General features: G+C 40.6%; 1 protein-coding gene across 9 annotated transcripts in view; it reads left to right on the forward strand.

The window, feature by feature from the left end:
- Nucleotides 1-19,589, forward strand: part of NFIA (nuclear factor I A) — a 376,336-nt gene that overhangs the window by 263,062 nt on the left and 93,685 nt on the right. For all 9 annotated transcript variants that reach the window (XM_019837122.3, XM_045035930.1, XM_045035932.1 and 6 more), the window contains exons 5-6: nucleotides 1,536-1,653; nucleotides 8,344-8,471. In XM_019837122.3, coding sequence (XP_019692681.1) covers nucleotides 1,536-1,653; nucleotides 8,344-8,471 — 246 coding nt within the window. The remainder of the gene's footprint in view (nucleotides 1-1,535; nucleotides 1,654-8,343; nucleotides 8,472-19,589) is intronic.

A 19,589-nucleotide genomic window follows, 5' to 3' on the forward strand; every position in this document is an offset into this window, starting at 1 on the left:
TTAAAGAACCCTACCAGGGCCTTCGTAAACTGACCTTAACCTTCCCCTCTTTTTTCCCATGTATTATAAACTTTATCACACCAAGTTTTCAGAAAACCGGTATTCATTTTATGTTCTCTTACCTTTATAAATGCTGTTCCCTCTACCTAGCATGCCTCTATCCCTCTCAGTTGGGTGAGCCCCACTTATCCTTTTAACATCTTCCCAGGCATCATGTTTTCTGAGGCCTTTTTTGCCCCTGGAACTTCTTATTCCCCAGCTGGGCTGGATACCCACTTCTGTGTGGCCATATAAATTTAGGAATAACTCGAGCAAAGGACTTATCACACCGTATTGAAATTAACACGGCAGCCTTCCCTCTAGAGTTGTTTCAGGGTGGGGATATGTCTTTCATCTAAGCGCCTTCCTTACCCTGCACCCTTCTTGGCAATGAAAGTCCTTGGTTCATGATATTTCTAATTATCCCTTCTTCTTATGGATATTAGCCTCTGTTTAATTTATTTATATATCCACTTACCTGGGCTTAACTCTCAAACCAATGTCTTAGTACAGTAATACATGAATCTGTGTCTCCCACTTTTGCATAATCTTTCAAAAGAAGAGAATATTTGTACTAATATAGTTGTACCACTAGCTGTGCACAGAGTTGTTTCAGAAGATTGATAGATGTTATTTATTCATTCAAAAATATTTATTTAAGCTGCTACTGTAAACAAGGTGGTCTGGAGGCTCCAGACCATAAAAAATACAGAGAATCACATCTCACCTAAGGATCAGCTCTGAAAATCACATATAGTCAAAATTATCCTTACCAATCCCTTAAATCAGACCTCAGCAACTTCTACATAAATATTTTCTGGTTTGTGAGCCATATGGTGTCTGTTGTGGCTGCTTGTCTCTGCTATCATAGTGCAGAAGCAGAGACAATATGTAAATAAATGGGTGTGACCATCTTCCAGTACAACTTTATTAAGAACTGCAGCCCAGGAACCATGGTTAGAGGACACTGCCTCCAGGGAGAAGGTGGGACAACTAAAGTAATGGCATATGTAGGTGCCATGGCAATTCAGAGTAAGGAGAAATCACACATTTTTCATCACAGGAAATTGACAATGGGAAACCCAGAAAGTTGAGTTTGTGGTTCTGGACTAATTCCAAAATGCTGATGAGTGAAAGCTATCAAGATCAGCCAAAATTAGGGAAGTCCAGAGAATGTTCTTGCTGGTCATCCAAGAAAAGTTTCAAAGCAAAACATGGAGGTGTTTTTGTTAAAAGCATCCAGGAATGTTGCAGTCTTGGTGACAGTTTGCCATTATTACAAAAAGAGAAAAGATAAAAGGTAAAATATAAAACAGAGTCCTTCTGTTATAGGTGATTTTTGTTGTCAACAATATTTGGAGGTCAGAGTTCATTACTAGTGATTTTGGATAAGCTTATCAAAGAAATTCAGAAATAAAATGTGTTAAATGCAACAATGATATGTGTCCTCATTGATCATTTATTCACAGAACATAACTTTTTTTTTTTTTTCCTAGCACCAATAGCTGCAGGAACTGGCCCAAATTTTTCTCTCTCAGATTTGGAAAGTTCTTCATACTACAGCATGAGTCCAGGAGCGATGAGGAGGTCTTTACCCAGCACGTCCTCTACCAGGTAATTTGATTGGTGGCTCTCCCTAGTTGCACACCTTGATTTTGAGCCTAGAGGCACTTGCAATGTGTGTTTGCTGGTAGAAGATACTAGAGAAGTGTGTTCAGCCCCATCAGACTTTCAGTCTCGTTGGGAAGAGAAAGCAAATGCACATACAGCAGAAACAAACAAACAAACAAACAAACATCTATACATACACACACAGTGTGGCATAGGCTAAAAATAGTTCAGGCTTTATTCAAAAAGATAGACTTGAGTTCAGTGATAAATGTTGGTTAGGGTTGGCAAGATGGGAAGGAAAAGGAATGGGGTCTGGGTGGGGTAAAGACATGAGCAAAGCATAGAGAAAGATGCATGATGAACACAGCATGTTCTCAGGAGATTAAGGACAGCTCTTGACCAGGGGAAAGGGCACCTGTTTTGGCTTGTTTGACAAAATGTTGACACTGGTGACACCAGTTCCAGTCCCCATGCCCACAGCAGATACTACATTTCAGTACCTTCCCTTTTCCCCCAAAGGCCTCAAAATCCAGGCTACTGGAGAGTTGCCTGTGACATTGATATGTAGGTGTGAGGTTGTAAAAATGAATGCAGTCCTATGGCACAGGGAGGGGTGGGGGTGCTGGATTATAAATTCTGTTGCACCAGGGGACCTTTAAAAAAGTAAAACTGGAAGAGCACAACCAGATAATGATTCCAGGGTTCTTGATCCCCTCGAGGTCACAAAGCCCAAATCAAAACGAAGCATTTTGCAAGACCCTGTTGTCTCTGGATAACCGGTACCAGAAGGAAAGGGATTAGGCATTAAACCCACAGTATTCTTTTACAAATTGGCTTTAGCACTGGACTGTGACAACAAAGAAAAGAATGGTGTAGAATGATCTTTAATGTTTGTGTACTTTGCAGAAAAAAAAAATGTTTCACAAAGGTATATTCTTCTTTAAAGCAAGCCCCAGAATTTTATAATTTAAAACAATGGCAAATTATAGAAATTTTCCTTGGTAGAGATTCCTTCTTACCTTGACTTTATATATTTTAACCAGCATTACTTAAGAAAGAAAGAAAGAAAGAAAGAAAGAAAGAAAGAAAGAAAGAAAGAAAGAAAGAAAGAAAGAAGGAAAGAAAGGGAAAAAAGAAAAAGAATCAGCTTAGTCGTTACTAATACCTCGAAGACAGCTAAAGAAACAGTTATTCCCTAAATACAACCACCAAATCCTCCCCTCATCTTTCATGTCGTTTAAATGTTCCCCTTAGTTCACTGTAGTATCAGATCCTCGGGGGGGAAAAAAAGTTTGAAATCCAAAGTACATTTATAATGAAAGAATGAGATTGTGGACGCATTCGGGTGTTAATACATTTTGAGGATTTTGAATGTTTGCTGATGGAAGGGACATTGTGTGTAACGGCACTCAGTCAACACGAAAGAGCTTTGCAAATACTTGTGGCAGTGATTAATTTAAAAGTTGATGGGCTGTTTGTTTTTCATATGTGTGCTACGCATGTACCATGGACGTCCCAAACAGTGCTTCTCACCCCCATCCTTTGGACTTCTCCAGCTGTTTGATTGCCTTTTGTTGTGATTCTCTGAGTGGAAACCTGGGTTCTAATGTCATTTAAAAGGCTACTGTCATTCTCATATTCTGCAAATAACTAACCCTGATAAGGAGCTAATTATAAACAGCAGCAGTAGTTAATAACTTGGTAATATGTTTGTTTTACTCTCATTAGGCTCTCCTAGGATAATTTTTTTTTAAAAAACTATTCTCTAAATATATAGACTCAGCAGAATTATCTGTGTACAGGTTAGAAAATGTGCCCAGAAGAATACCCCAGATTTACATATAGAAAAGTTCACCCACCAATCAATATTTGTTCATGCTGTGCCAATATTAATTGGTCACTTGCTCTGTAGCAGACACTGTATTAGATGTTTTACATACCTGATATGATTTAATATTCACAATACTTTTACAATATAGACAGTGTTGCCATTTAACACTGACTGGATCAACCCACAACCCAGAGAAGTTAAGTAACTTGCCCAAGGTCACAGATCTAGTAAATGGCAGAGTCTATATTCAAATTCAGGTGTGCTGGAACTTTAAAAACATGGTATTCTAGGGCCGCCTGTGTGGCTCAGTCAGTTGAGCACCTCACTGTTGATTTTGGCTCAGGTCATGATCCCAGGGTCATGGGATCAAGCCCCATATTGGCCTCTGCAGTGAGCTTGGAACCTTAAAGTTTCTCTCTTTCTCTCCCTCACTTGTGCGCTCTCTTTCTCTCTCTGTCCCTCTCTCTCTCTCAAAATAATTAATTAATTAAAAACATGATATTTTCCCATTGGATCCCCTTAGGAATGGGGCTCACTCTTTCAGTAAGGAACAATAGAACATAAATCCCCCCAAAAAGGAATATCTAATATCCCTATTTTTCCTGGATACTTAGTGTTTGCTACCTTGAATTATTATTACCATCTTTTGAGATCTGTACAGGTCCTGCCTCCCCATCCAGACTGTTAAATCCCATAGAGGACAGTGTGTAATTCGGCAACATTTATTTTTTTATTTAAAAAAATATTGTGTTTATTTGTTTTTGACAGAGAGAGAGAGACAGAGCATGAGTGGGGAGGGGCAGAAAGAGAGGGAGACACAGAATCTGAAGCAGGCTCCAGGCTCTGAGCTGTCAGCACAGAGCCCAACGCGGGGCTGGAACTCACAAACCGCGAGATCATGACCTGAGCCGAAGTCGGACACTCAACCGACTGAGCCACCCAGGCACCCCAATTTGGCAACACTTATTAAGTAACAAGGGTATTGTCCTAGGCACTGTGGATATAAAGTCAAGTAATAGGAGCTTCTGTATCTAATGGTAGAGACTGACAAATAAATGAAAAATTTCAGTTCAGGGTACTATGAACGTGCAGGAAGGAGGCATTTTGCAGTTTTGTGGGTACAAGGTAAGGCTTCTATGCTTTGCATATAGTAGGAATTAAACAAACATTTGGAATGAAGGTAATAGTTTTACCTTAATTTCTAGGTGGATTTTCTAGGAACACAACAAATTACACACACAGAAAGAGATGGTGCATCACTCCTCAAAAGAATACTTCTCTTCCCTCTTATGTAGAGATCTTACTGGTACTTTCTTATTTTCCTCAAATGTTTCTGGGAGAATAGAATCAGTGTATTCAAAAGTCAAGAGCAAGAAACCAGAATCAATGACTGATGCATTTCTACATTAAAACAAATAATAAAGGAGATTGATAGGCATTAACTGTAGCTCTGTACCTCTTCATGGTAAACATCTCCAAAATCATAGAAGGGGTTGTGTAAAAATTGGGATAAAATATACTTTTTTCTCCCAAAGAACTTCATCAAGATAAACTAACTGTCAAGGTTGTGAAGTCAGTAAACTTTGTCTTCGAAGCCTTCCACTTGTCCATCTTGGCACTGCTGACTTTCTTCACTCCTGGATCTTTTTCTCTCCTCCACTCTGTTCCTCTGCCCTGCAGACATTTGTCCTGTATCAAACCTCTGAAAAGTCCTTGCTTTCACGCTAAGGTGAGAGCTAATAAGTACAGACTTCCACCTTTAGGATTTAATACCTGCACAGGGAATTTGCTTTTTATTAAAGGACATCAAGGAAATCAAAAGCTTTAGAAACTCAGAAAAATATTAATAACGGAAGAATGATGGGCAGTGAGTGGAGTTGGCCTTTTGCGTTAGATCTCATTGAATCATGACACTTGGCAAATGCTTGTCACAAGTACTCATGTGGCTGTTTCTAAGTCAACGGCCCAATTCAGCAGTTTTTTGAACATCTGCTATTAGCCAAACACAGGCAGTAGAGATTTAAAAAAAGAAGAAAAGAAAGAAGGCCCTTTCCCTACAGATCTCACAGTCACATCAGAACATAAAGGTCTTGCCTTTTATTAACCAGGAAACATCAGGGAAATATGTATTTTGTTTTTTAGCTTCTATTCTACCGGCTTCCAGAATGATTTCAAGTGGCTTTCAAGTTTTAAATACAACAAGTACTGTTAAATATAGAAAGAGAGGCCAGAGACCATATGAAAAGATTGGAGAGATTGTTAGATCAGAAACCTCAACCAAGAGTTTAATCCTGAGATTCCTGGTTGCCAAGGCAAGAAGGGAAAGCACTATGTTATATAATGTGCATTTCTGATAAAAGGAAACAATAGAAATTAATTCAAAGTGTCCATATTTTTTTTCTGGCTTATGTATTTGGAATAATTTTTTTTTTATGTGCCCTTCCTTCTATCAAAAATGTCTAGGGGCACCTGAGCGGCTCAGTTGGTTAAGCATCTGACTTCAGCTCAGGTCATGATCTCCTGGTTTATGAGTTCAAGCCCTGCATCAGGCTCTGTGCTGACAGCTCAGAGCCTAGAGCCTGCTTCAGATTCTGTGCCTCCCTCTCTTTCTGCCCCTCCCCCACTCATATTTTCTCTCTCTGTCTCTCTCTCTCTCTCTCTCTGTCTCTCTCTCCCTCTCAAAAAATAAACATTAAAAATATTTTTAAAATTTTTTTCTCTTAGATGTAGTTTCACATAAAATATAGAAAAGTTGTTCCAGTGGCTATTTTTCATTGAACTTCAAGGAAAGCCCAGCAAAGGACATAAAATGAGTTACGAAAGGTTTTTCCTTTGGGTACTAAGCTAGCATGCTACAGATGTGTTGCCTTCCTGTGATTTGGCTTTAATGAGAACAGAACTTAAAGGCAAAGAATACTGGAATACCAACTTTAATCGTTAGAATTTCTTGCCTTAAATTGGGTCCTCCACATTTTTTTACTCAGATTGCTGCAATAGCCTCTTAAACGCCTCCCTGCCTATAGGTTCCGTCTCCTTTTTCCTTTGCTTTTCCAAAGCCATCATCTGCAAAATGACCAGAGTGACCTTTCTGAAATCGACTCTAATGTCACTCCCTGTTGAGACTCTTTCAGGGAGTCTCCATTGCTTGTAGGACAAAATCCAGATACGTAATTTCTTCTGTAACCCCACCCCACTTCTTTCACGATGGCCATCCCCCGACTTCAGCCAGGCCAAACACCTGGCAGTTCTCTGTGTGTGTCACGCCTTCCTCATGATGTGGCTTCTGCCTGATACACACCTCCCTCCTGGGGGTGACGTTCAGAATGTCCGATAACCTGTGTGACGTGAGCATACCAATTAGAACAGAGGTCGCTCTGCCACAGTGCTCACGCTAAGTCCTGGAATGCCCCAGATGCACCAGAGACGTTAGCCCTTTAGTTTTTGGATCATGAGGGTGTCCTGGGGCAAATACCGGGGTGGCAAGGGTGGGGAGACTTACAGGGCTTGAGACAGTGGCACTTGGACAATTGATATAGAAGTATTTCAATATTTTGAAATAATAATGGCTGCCTGAGTGGTGCATGAGCTGAAAAGCAACCTCTCTGTGCCTTTTCCTTCCTTAAACCTTGTCTCCTTGACACTCAGTCTTACAGCTCAGGAACTGTCTCCTTCAGGAAGCTTTTCCCAGCCTTCCAGGCATATCATTGTTTGCTTCTTTCATCAATGAACCCACTGTGTCATACATGCGCTTGCACGATAGTACCTGTATTTCTCTTTTGCACAATTTTATTTACGTCTATGAGACAGGGGCCATGTCTGATGCATCTCTATATCCCAGCATTTAGCACAGCCCCCAGTACATAGAAGGGACACAGCATGTGTTTGATAAATGAAAACATATTAAAAATTCTGTACCCTGACACATGAGGAAGAGGTTTCCCAGTGGGCACTCCCACTAGGTATGAAATCTATTCATTCTGCTAGTATGTTAGTGACATAATCAATTAAGACAATTAGAACACAGTAGCAACATGGCATTTCACTGTCTTTTTACTCCTGAAGCCTCAAGTTGGGAGAAAAATTCAGTCCTTCAACTGAAAGAAATGAGATACATTCTGGAAATTTCCCAACCATGCCTTTACAAAAATAACAAATCCAGAACTTCATTTTGGGAACCTCTGTAGAGGCACAAAAAGAGGAAGGGCATAAAAAGGATAGGGCTGCTCTTTTTTGCATGTCCCCGATTCTCAGAGGGAAATGCACTCCTTGCCCCTATTTTTTTTATCTGTCTTGTTCACTGTATTATCTCTAGCATCTACATCAGAATCTGGACTATTGTAGCTGCACAGCAAATATTTTTTGAATGAACAGATCCAAGTGGAAGATGAGAAAACACAGGGAAAAAAAAAAAAAACCAAAAGCAATCCAAGCTTTTCTCAAAGAGCTGTCAACCCTGATTTTTACCCTTTCTGGGGTGCCAGAGGTCTAGGGACATTGCTGATGGCTAGGGGCCAGCTGCTGCCTGAGGAGACACGAAATGTGGTCTTCCTATGGACACTTCCCGGTGGAGACAAGAGCAGGAGCCAGCCACCAGTTCCTCAAAGGAGAAAGGAACAGGATGTGGCAGTGGCAGCATCTTGAGGGACAATAAAAATCAAACCCAGACACTTGGAACAACACAGACCCACGGCTTTGTTCCACCTCCAGTGACTCACTAACCTGAACCTGAGCCTAGAGAGAGTCCTAGAACTCCACCGAGTTGCCCAATTGCTTCCTCCTTTGGCTTTCTTTCAGCCAGAGATGCAGTGTCCAAGAGAGGTGGTTTGGAAGGCTTTTAAACATGTACCCGTTTATTATTTCAGCTCCACAAAGCGCCTCAAGTCCGTGGAGGATGAAATGGACAGTCCTGGTGAAGAGCCATTTTACACAGGCCAAGGGCGCTCCCCGGGAAGCGGCAGTCAGTCGAGCGGATGGCATGAAGTGGAGCCAGGTAAGCGGGGCGGGCGCGCTCAGGCCTACAATGCACATGGCGGCGGCCATGCCGCGTACAGGGAAGGAAGCAGGCTCGAAGCAGTCGTCGTGCTGAATGCGAACACTTGTTTGTCTCTGGCTGCTACTTTCTTGAAAGGGCGGCCTTGCAAAGCAGCAGTTCAACTGAAATGAAAGGCTGGAAGAACGGTGTGTGGTTTTTGACGCTTCCATATTTTTACCTGCACTACAATCCCATATGCATTTGCCTTTGCTTTTGTCTTTATGCCAAGAGCCTTTGGGGATTGGCTTTTTGGATTGTCTTGGAACAATCTTAAATAGAAACCTGTCAACTTTTTCAACTGGACTAGGAGACTGGGCTCCCTGTGCCACAGTTTATACTTAGATTTGTGTAAAAGGAGGAGATGTTTAAATATTTTTTTCCTAAAAAATAGTCTAGTCTTGGCTCTGGAGTCTTGAGAGGAATAGTTTGGATAGCAGGAACCTTTTGAAACCTTAATAAATGTCTAACCTCCACATGAACAAGGGAGAATCTTCTCCAGTGCCTTCCTCAATCTGCAAAGTCAAATGGATCAAGAGGTTAGAGTGTGGGCTTTGGAATAGATAGACAGAATGTAATCCTGGCTCTAGCTTCTGCTGGCTGTGGGATTATGGGCAAATGACCTAACCTCTCTGAGCATAAATGTTCCCATTTCTTTATTTTGTCAGTAATAATAGCGGTTTCAGTGCTCTTGAGAATTAAATAAGGTAACATGTATGACCCATCTAAGAATTATACATAGCACAGAATAAGTTTAAAACAAAATGCTTTCTGATTGTTCTCCCCCACCTATGCCTCAGAGTGATTCCTTGCAAGAGCAGACAGGCACCAAGGAGATTTCTGAGCCCACCCTTTGGTCTTCAGATCTTAACTTCTGTCTCTCCTCCCTGACATGTTAAAAAGCAGTCCTCAGAGGCAATAGCATGAGGGAGATTTGGGGGTTGATGGAACTGCCCTGTATCCTGATTGTGGTGGTGGGTTCAGGAATCCATCTATACGTGTGTTTATGTTCACAGAAACGTACACCTTCCATCTCCCACCCCTGCAGTTTTACTGTATGATAATCGAAAACAGAACAAGACCGAACAAGACCTCGGGCCCCATTGGACGAGTCCTTTATCTCACTCCCCTTATTAAAAGGCAGAAATTTCACTTGGTCTTGCTTCTACCTAGCAGGCTCACTCACTTACTCAGCCATCCTCATAGGGAGCTTTCTGTGGATGAGACACCGCCTGGTTCTGGGAACTCCGGGGTGAATGGGAAGGCTGTGGCTTTTGCTTTCAAGGAATTCATGGTTGGGGGTCGGCAACCTGCTTAAGGAGATCATTACATGGTGATATGGCAAGTAGGGAGATGGAGACATTAGTCTCCTTTTTCTCATTGTTTCTAATTATTACCAACACAGCACTCAGGGTGTGGTGGACCGTCTGTCAAGGTGCAGCTTCGTGCCACACTTAGCCCATGCCAGTTCACTGAAAGTGGCTAAGAAATAAGCCCAGGCTGGGCACCTGGGTATCTCAGTCTGTTGAGCATCTGACTCTTGATTTTGGCTTAGGTCATGATCCTGGGGATGTGGGATTGAGCCCCACGTTAGGCTCTGCCCCAAGCATGGAGCCTGTTTAAGATTCTTCCTCCCTCTGCCCCTCTCCCTGGCTCACACATGCTCTCTCTCTCAAAAAAAAAAAAAAAAAAAAAGAAAAAAGAAAAAAAAAACCCAGGCCTAAATGAAAATGCTGACTGCTGACTGCTCATTGCCACTAATGGCATCATCAGCAAGACCTCAGGATAGTGCCAATGAAAAGTTTATGTGCTATTAAAAAATTAAAAGATGTACAACTTCTTTGAACCCTTTTTGAAAGGCTAATTAGAGTCCTATCCAGTCCACCTGCTTCAGTGAAAATCAGAATCAAAATAGATAGGTTTGGTACATTGTGTTTGAGTGTTGTACTAATGCAGTTTTATACATATTGAAGCTGCTTTGCTGTGTTGATATACATGAAGCTCCCCCACCATGAGACTGTTCTCTGGGTCCTTAAGTAGATTTTTGGGGAGCCTATTGGGGGCAGAGAGGGTAGGTTAAATATAGGGTACTTTGACCTGGTGACTCTTTTTTTCAGAGTAATTCTTTTTTTTTTTTTTAAATTCTTTTTTTTTTTCAACGTTTATTTATTTTTGGGACAGAGAGAGACAGAGCGCGAATGGGGGAGGGGCAGAGAGAGAGGGAGACACAGAATCCGAAACAGGATCCAGGCTCTGAGCCATCAGCCCAGAGCCCGACGCGGGGCTCGAACTCCCGGACCGCGAGATCGTGACCTGGCTGAAGTCGGACGCTTAACCGACTGCGCCACCCAGGCGCCCCTTTCAGAGTCATTCTATTCCTGTTTGCACCTTATGATTTAAATGATCATAAATTTTAACATTTGAATGCCTGTATCCTTCACAGTTATTAAATAATGGAAGTTTAATGGCCAGATTATTTTGGGGTAATGATACTATATATGTAGCATAATAGAGAAATCCCCCACAATTATACTATATTCTTGGATTGGTGCTCCATTCTCTATCCCTGTTTCATTACAGAAAAATGCAGTTTCATGGTATATGTGTTGGGAGAGGGGCGGGGGGGGGGAGGACAGTGGATACGTTTATATGTGGCCATATTCAGCATAGAAAGTCATAATTGAAACAGGGCCTGAGGGGACATTAAAACTCAACCAAAGGATGTTGTACATGTTCGTGGTGACTTTGGTGTCATTAACTCACACCAGCCATTTTAAATGGATAATTTATGCTGCCAGATGGTCCTTTTTGGGGATTTTCCATCTAGCCCAATCCCCTTTTTGGCACAGAGAACACCCTTATGTTGTTCCCACACTGATCCGGGCCTGCATAGCTTTTCCCCAGGGGTACAGTTCATTGAGTAGGAGGCTTTTAGTGGTTCACTCATGTAAATTACCTTCAGAACATGTTGGGAGTTATGTATATCTGAATGCACCAGCAGAATCTTGGTTACCTACATTGGAGATAATTCTCTAAAACAAATACTAAAAGATACTTTCTTTTTGCCTCAGAGGTGACACAGGAAGCAAGGCCTGTCCTTACTCCTCACTCAGAGAGCTTTGCATCTGTTTACCTGCCCTCAAATGCTTTTTTAGAACTCCCGGCCAAAAGAGGGCCGAAGGTTGCCAGAGGAGACAAATTTCCTTGAGCAACAGGAAGGCTTTGGAAAGTAAAACAAACCAGACATGCAGTAAATTACATGGGCTCTTTCAAATGTCTTTTGTAGTATCCTGTTCCCCATTAGTTTATCTCAGCACTTTTAGCGCACAGCTCTTATTATCTGGGAAGAAGGGCATAGGAGATGAAAGATGATGTTAGTTTAAGAACATCAGACAACCTCAAGCTGACTTTTGCTTCTCTTACAATGCTACATTTGTTCCCTCCACTTAGTTTCATTTCCCAGTTATCTCAAAAACTGGGTTAGATTCGAAGCTTTGAAGCTAATCATGCACTGATGAAATGAGTCCTATGAAATTCTATCAAGCAAAAACTCACATACCATCAACTCTTGTTTATCTGTACAAATGAAAAATTGCAGAGAAACTGATAATGCACATAAATAGGAAGGAAACCAACAGGCAGGCGCCTACATTGAATCAGACACTGTGCACAGTGCTTTTGGATATATGGTAAAAATTATAGTTAGCGATTGTATGAGTACCTAGTGTTTATCAGGTTTTTTATTTAATTACTCTAAATTATGCAAGATAGAATGATCTTGCCTCTGTATAGATGAAAACGGAATTATAAAAGGATAAGTGGGGCACCTGGGGGGCTCAGTCGGTTCAGCATCCGTCTCTTGATTTCGGCTAAGGTCATGCTCTCACAGTTCCTGAAATCGAGTCCCGCATTGAGCTCCTCACTGACAGCATAGAGCCTGCTTGGGATTCTCTCTCTTCTTCTCTTTCTGCCCCTCCCCAGCTCGTGCACGTGCACTTGCACTCTCTCTCTCTGTCTCTAAATAAATAATGAATGAATGAATGAATGAATGAATGAATAAGTGACTTGCCTAGGGCCATACAGATAGCAAACCTGTGGATACAGGATCCAAATTTCAACCTAAATCTAAGTTCAGAGTTTAAGTTTTGTCTTCTGTGCTCAGTAACCCCTTTTACCATAATGTTTATGCTTATAATTTAAGGTCTCATGTCCTGGGCTTGTATTGAAATTAAAACCATAATAATAAAAAACAAAAAATTCATCAGAAAGACCTAAAAAGTCCCACTTCCCTTACCCCAAACCCTTGTCATACAACTGAAACCAGAGAAGGAATGTGGGTTATGAAATACTCAAAGGACACAATAGATGAGCAAATAGTATTAACTGTTAACAGAGTAAAATATCATTTTTTCCCATAAAATCCAATCATATTCAGCATCCTGATCTTTCTTCAAATAAAGACCACTGGAGGGGCCCCCAGTGATCTAAATAGTTGCTGTTTCTCTTCCATCATTTTATAATTTGTAACCCTACTTTTTTTCCCCTCCATACCACTGTCCATTGCTGCTGTGTTCTGTCTCTAGAATGTACACTCCATGAGCAGTGGGACTCAGTGAATATTTCCCACTGCTATATTCCCAGCATCCATATAGCATCTGACACATAATAGGTACTCAGTAAATATTGATTGATTGAATGAACGGAGCCTATAAAGCTCCATTGGGGTGTTGTCAATAAACCTGAAAACAGAATTTGCCACCAGTAATCCTCCTAGAATTGATATTTACTATATTCTCAATCTGTAGACCGTTATTTAGTCACATCCAGATACTAACAAATAAGCAGAACAGTCACTGAGCCTCCAGCATGGGCCCTGTGGACAGGTAATAGTGTACCAGACTTTATTACAGATACCCTTGCCTTCAAGGATATTCCTTTAAGTGAATCAAACCTTTATTTTTTTAAGATAGTACTTTATTTTTTTAAGATAATTCTTTTTAAGATAATTCAGTGTTACAAGCTTTATAACAAGAACCACAATAGTGAATTTTTATAGAATATTTTATGTAACCACCCTGATTTATGTCTGATATTGTTCAGATTTCCATATCAAAGTTTCTCTTACACAAGTATGAGGAACGCCCATATGAGACATTATATCGTATGAGGTATAACCTAGCTACTCAAAGTGTGGTCAGAGGACTGGCAACATGGCAACATCACCTGAGAACTTATTAAAAATAAAGAATTTTATGGGGCGCCTGGGTGGCTCAGTCGATTGAGCGTCTGACTTCGGCTCAGGTCACGATCTCACAGCTCGTGAGTTTGAGCCCCGCGTCGGGCTCTGTGCTGACAGCTCAGAGCCTGGAGCCTGCTTCTGCTTTCCCTCTCTCTCTGCCCCTAACCCACCTACATTCTGTCTCCATCTCTCTCAAAAATAAATAAACATTAAAAAAAATTTCTTTAAATAAAGAATTTTAGGCCCTACCCAGAGCAACTGAATTTTAACAGCTGATGATGTTTATCTGGGTGATGTTTATATGTGTTAGGGATTGAAAAGCACTCACACAGACCCCTCCCTTGACTGTTCGCGGTGAACAGTGGTGACTATTTTCACCACTCAGTCTTTGTCTAGAGGCACCCTGAACTTTCCATGTTGTACTCCCCAACCTTCCTCCCTATTTTAAATAGGAATGCCTTTAACATTTTTCTAGATAGATAAAAATCTAACCTCTTTTAAAACATATCAGAGAAGGTAGTACACTCACGCAATGATTCATGCAGTGTTTAGATACCTCACTGCATGAAAGAACGTTCTCCATCTCTCTCATCTTCTTCCACTTTAAGTGCACGAAGAATGGCTGATTGGTATAATTCAAGTCAAACCAAATCATTGAATACTAAGTGCCGACCGGGTGCAGTTATGGAGTACATACAAAGACAACTCCATCAAGTCCCTATTTTTATGGGCACATCAAATGTCCTCACTTGTCAGTCACTGTCTGTGAGATGAGAGCTGTTGTTTCTGCCCCGTCTCTGTCACAGAGTTACCACGGTCAATGAGGTAATGAATTTGAACTTGAACATTCCAAGTGCCAAAGTCCTTTTTTAAAGTTAATGTTCTCTAATCATGCGAAGTATCATTGAGATTGTACTCAGCTGATGGTAGTTGAAAACAGGCAGGGTTAAATCCTGTAGAAGTAAAAGAAGGCAGTTGTTCAATCTCACTGGAGAATTAAGGACACTTTCCTCAAACGGCGGCCATGGAACGAGGTTTCACTTGGAACCCAGATGAGAAACATTCAGATACTTGAACGTGGGACTTGGTATTTCGCAGCCTTTCATCTATTAGTATATATAAATGTAAGTGCTCTTTCTGCCTCTTTCTTCCTAAGTTGCAAGGCAGCTTTGTGGTTGTCCTATGAACCTTCTCAGGTTCTGTGTCACCCAAAGTGACTCATTGAAGGGTCCAGTGCACTTCACAGATTCCTGAGGGCCACCACTTACGGTGCTTAGGACCACACCTGCATCAAGCATATGCATTTCAGTGTAGTTTCAGCAGAAGCTAAGATCAATTTCTGTTGCGAAAAAACATGAAATTATGGGACTTTTCAGTGAAATCTAGTACTGTGCCTGAAAACGGGAGTAAGAGGCTCCTTCAATTTTCTCCTGTAGAAAATGTTCAGAAATAGCATGGCCTTCAATTATATTGGGATTGCAAAACCTTGCTAACAGACACAATTGCATTAGCCACGTTGTTGGACGTTCTACACAGTTCAGTGAAACATTTGTAAGTCAAATTTGATAAATAGTAAGTTTAATTGTAGTTATTTTCATAAAATCTTTCAGTGATAAACTTCTTTCAGAGATAAACTTCTTCCTAAAGACTAAGTAGTCTTCATTTTTGAAGGTCAAAATCAAGCACTCCAGTAATATGTGGTCTGTTCTTACCATAATTATTAAGTAAAGAAATACATTTTTTAAAGGCATTTGTAGAAGAATGGCTTCGTAAACATCTGGTCAACCTCTAGCCTGGGACCTTTAGAACCAGAGTTCAGTGTCACCGCTACTGCAAGCACAGTTGCATTTTTCAGACTTCTGTTCGTTCGTTGTAACTTTAAATACCACACGTTAGGTTCACTTGGATTCCCAACTCTGCTGGTCCTAATTTGACTGCCAGCCGTCATCCATCAATTGTAAGAGTGGGGGAAGTTTACCAACTTAAACTTGTAGCTGAGACACATAAGGAGGAGGCCTATTATCAGTGCCAATAAAAAGGCAGCAGGCTGGTAACAGTAGTACATTGATCACAGACACTCCGCTGCACTAGCATATTATTAGGGACAGTGATTAAATCTCCCACAGTCTCCTGCCGTAATAAGAATAGTCACTGTTACAGAACACTGCCATAGGATCAATGTCTTGGCTTTTCTTCTGCATTTATGGAGCAGTGGGGAAGCATCATTCTGCAGCAACATTCTCTTCCATTATCCCTTGAGCATTGGCACCTGCTCATTAGAGATGGGTACACCAGGGAACACTGGTAGAGTAGCAAGGGGGCTGTTCTTTAGTGACCCTCCTTTATCAGAGAAATTTCATCCAAACAAGGGGTTATGACAGGAAAGCTATATTACACAGTAGCACTCTAACCACCCTTCCAAAATGTCCTTACTTTTTTTTTTTTTTAATCAAGGCTGTTTTTATTTTTTAAGGCCAAATAAAGGGCCCAAAGTAACCTATTGTAATCGGGAGTCCAAAAGGTTACCTATAAAAAGAAAAGAAATACTCTTCCCACATATACATAAATGTATCATATACGAGGAAGCACAGTAAAAAAAAAAAAAATTACTGTTGTTTTCCTGAAGCCCGTATAGTACGTGGCACAGGGTACCCATTCAATCAATATCCGTTGAATAAATAAACGATAAGATGGAGGCCACGCATGTCTGATCTCGCTCTTTGCGCAGGGTGAAGTGCTCTGGAGGCAGAGTGCCGCGTAGGTTTGTTGTACGAAGGAGTGAAGAAGCTTCACTTGTATCCGAGAACCCAGATGCACAGTTTTGTGAATACAGAGGCGCCCAGGAAAACAGATGCTGCATTTCAGCTGGGCTTGTCTGAGTAAATAAATTATCCGGATCTCCAAATTTTTAATTTCATGTTTGAAATTGAGGCTGTGTAAACATTCCAGAAAGAAGGAAGAAAGAGATGTAGCTTATACCTTGGGTGTGTGTGTGTGTGTGTGTGTGTGTGTGTGTGTGTGTGAAATCTTCTGCCCTGCCCTGTTCCTGTCTCCATCTTCAGCACAGCCCCAGTGGCCTCTGTTAGCAAAGTGCTGGCTCATCATGTGGCCTTATTTAGCATGTAGTAAGGAGGAACCGTAAAGCAAATTTTATTCCAGCCACAACAATCTTCACAGGCTCGCTGAGGAGGGAGAAAATAAGAGTGAAATAGAATGCGTTGCAAAGAGGAAAGAGTACAAATTAAGAATCAAAACTCTACAATTCTTGTATTCTGCCATGAACCCAACCCGCCTGGGAATTTTAGCCGAGTACTTCTCTGAATTTTCATTTCCTCCTATGTAAACAACTGGGGGCAGGGGAACAGCTTAGCCTGCATGATTTGTAAGTTTGAAATGATCAGCTGAGATGATAATAGAAGTAGGGACTGCCATTTATGAAGCACCAGCTGTGTGCAAGGTTCTGTGCATGGCACCAGACGTATTTTTAACATACGTAGACGTAATAAACCATAAAGCTTAATGCAAATCCTATATATCTTTTTGTTCCGGTAAATACTTTGAAAACTCTGAAGTGCTGTATGAGTTTAAGATACAAGCACTCCTCAGTTCTTTGTGCTCCCCTTTATTGTACTTCTCAGATATTGTGTTTTTAACAAAGTGAAGGTTTGTTGCAATTCTGTGTCAAGCAAGTCTCCAGTAGCATTTGCTCACTTCATGTCTCTGTGTCATATTTTGGTAATTCTTGCAATATTGCAAGCTTTTTCATCACTATTATATTTGATATGGTGATCTGTGATCAGTGGTTATGTTGTAGGAAGCTCCGATGATGGTTAGCATAGAAATAAGGTATTTTTATTTTAAAGTTAATTACTTATTTTGAGAGAGGGAGAGCATGAACAGGGAACAGGCAGAGAGAGAGGGAGAGATAGAATCCCAAGCAGGCTCTGGGCTGTCAGCATGGAGCATGACACAGGACTGAAACCCACGAACCATGAGATCATGACCTGAGCCGAAACTGAGAGTCAATCGCTGACTTAGCCACTCCGGTGCCCCAGTAATAAAATATTTTTAAGTTAAGTTATGTACATTGTTTTTTTAGACATAATGCCACTACCCACTTAGTAGACTATCGTATAGTGTAAATATAACTCTTGTATGCACTGGAAACCAAAAAATTCATTTGATTTGCTTTATTGCAATCTTTGCTTTATTGTGGTAGTCTGGAACTGAACCTGCATTATCTCCAAAGTACGCCTGTAGTCACATGCTCTACCACTGAGCTGTACCCCCTCTCTGAGGCATGCCTGTATGTGAAATTAAGTTGAAAACATATTGCACATATCTGTGTCTTTTTTATGCAAAGCACTATGCAAGGTGATACAGGGAAAAATAAACAAACAACCCAAGATAGACCTTGCCCTCAAACTGCTTACAGCCAGCGAAGGAAGGAGGGGTAACTGCTTAAACAAGTATCCAGTGGCTACAATACAAGGCAAGAGTAGGCTGATTCATGCAGGGTAGGAGTTCATTCATTGGCTTGGGCCACAGTCCTCCACTCTGTGAACCATTCCATTATTAAAGGAGCATCAGTAAATGCTAGTCCCTTCATAATAGAAGTCTTATCTTTCTTTATCTCTAAAAAGCGTGCAGAAAACCAGTGTGCTAGAAACCTCTGAGGAAATACACAGATCTTTCTGCACCCATGGACTCAAATCTCCCCTTCCTGAAAAAAGAGTGTTCTGATTTATGGGTAATGAAATTGGGCAGAATCTAAGCAAATGTTTACTTAGAGGAAACACAATTATTCTGAATTAACATTCAATTCACCAAAGGGAAGAATAATCAGAAAGTATAGTTGGAAGAGAAGAAACAAAAGAGATAGGTATTTATAGGTAACTAGATAGATAGCAGATCAGACTTACCTAAGAGTTCACTGTGCTGGTTTTCCTGTATCTAATACATTTTATTTATCTAATAAACATGATTAGATATTTGTAGAACTCAAACAGAAGGTGGTTTTAACCTCTGATATAGAGAGAAAAAAATTCTTTAGTGTTCTTACTTCGTCCGTTCTTTGAACATAATGTAGATATTTCATAGACTCAAATAGTACCACAATTTGATTAACAGTGAAAGGTAAATTAACCTGTATTTTGTCATTGGAATGCTGCTGGAATTTTAAATATGTGTTTTATAAGTAATAGCCACTGTTTATTGAGTGCTTACTATGGGCCAGATATTGTTCTAAGACATATATATTTTTAATTTGTAAAAAATGATACAGGTCAGTAATAAGTCTGTTTTCAGACTTACTTCCATTTCTCATATGTTTTTTATACTTTTCCCACATACTGAGTATTTTATTTAAATGTTAAATAATCAAATACAACACCATTGGTCTATCTAGGAATAAAGTTATCTTTTTTTTGGCATCAGTGTCTTTACTTTATTAAAGACACTGATACTCCAGAATAGTATCACCATACTCCAGAATAGGGGCTTTATGTGGGGATTAGGGGAGAGAGGAAAGAAGGAAACCCTCCTGCCCACACAGATCTCAAGATTCCATAGCTTTTCTGCCTGTGCTACATGGCAGTTTCTGATGAGGTTGTCCACATCCCAATTGCTTTCCTACTCAGCAGAGGACTACAGTAATGCCTATTTATCCAACTCGATCCAAACAAGGATTTCAAATACATCATAAACTCATCAATTAATCAAAGATATGACACCCATTTCAAGATGAGAGATGATGGGTGAATTACATCCCACAAGATTACGAGAAATGCTCACATTGACATAGTAAATCAGGGGCTGTCCCCTGATGGATTCCTGAACAA

Source organism: Felis catus, chromosome C1, assembly GCF_018350175.1.
Source record: "Felis catus isolate Fca126 chromosome C1, F.catus_Fca126_mat1.0, whole genome shotgun sequence".
Classification (NCBI taxonomy): Eukaryota; Metazoa; Chordata; class Mammalia; order Carnivora; family Felidae; genus Felis; species Felis catus.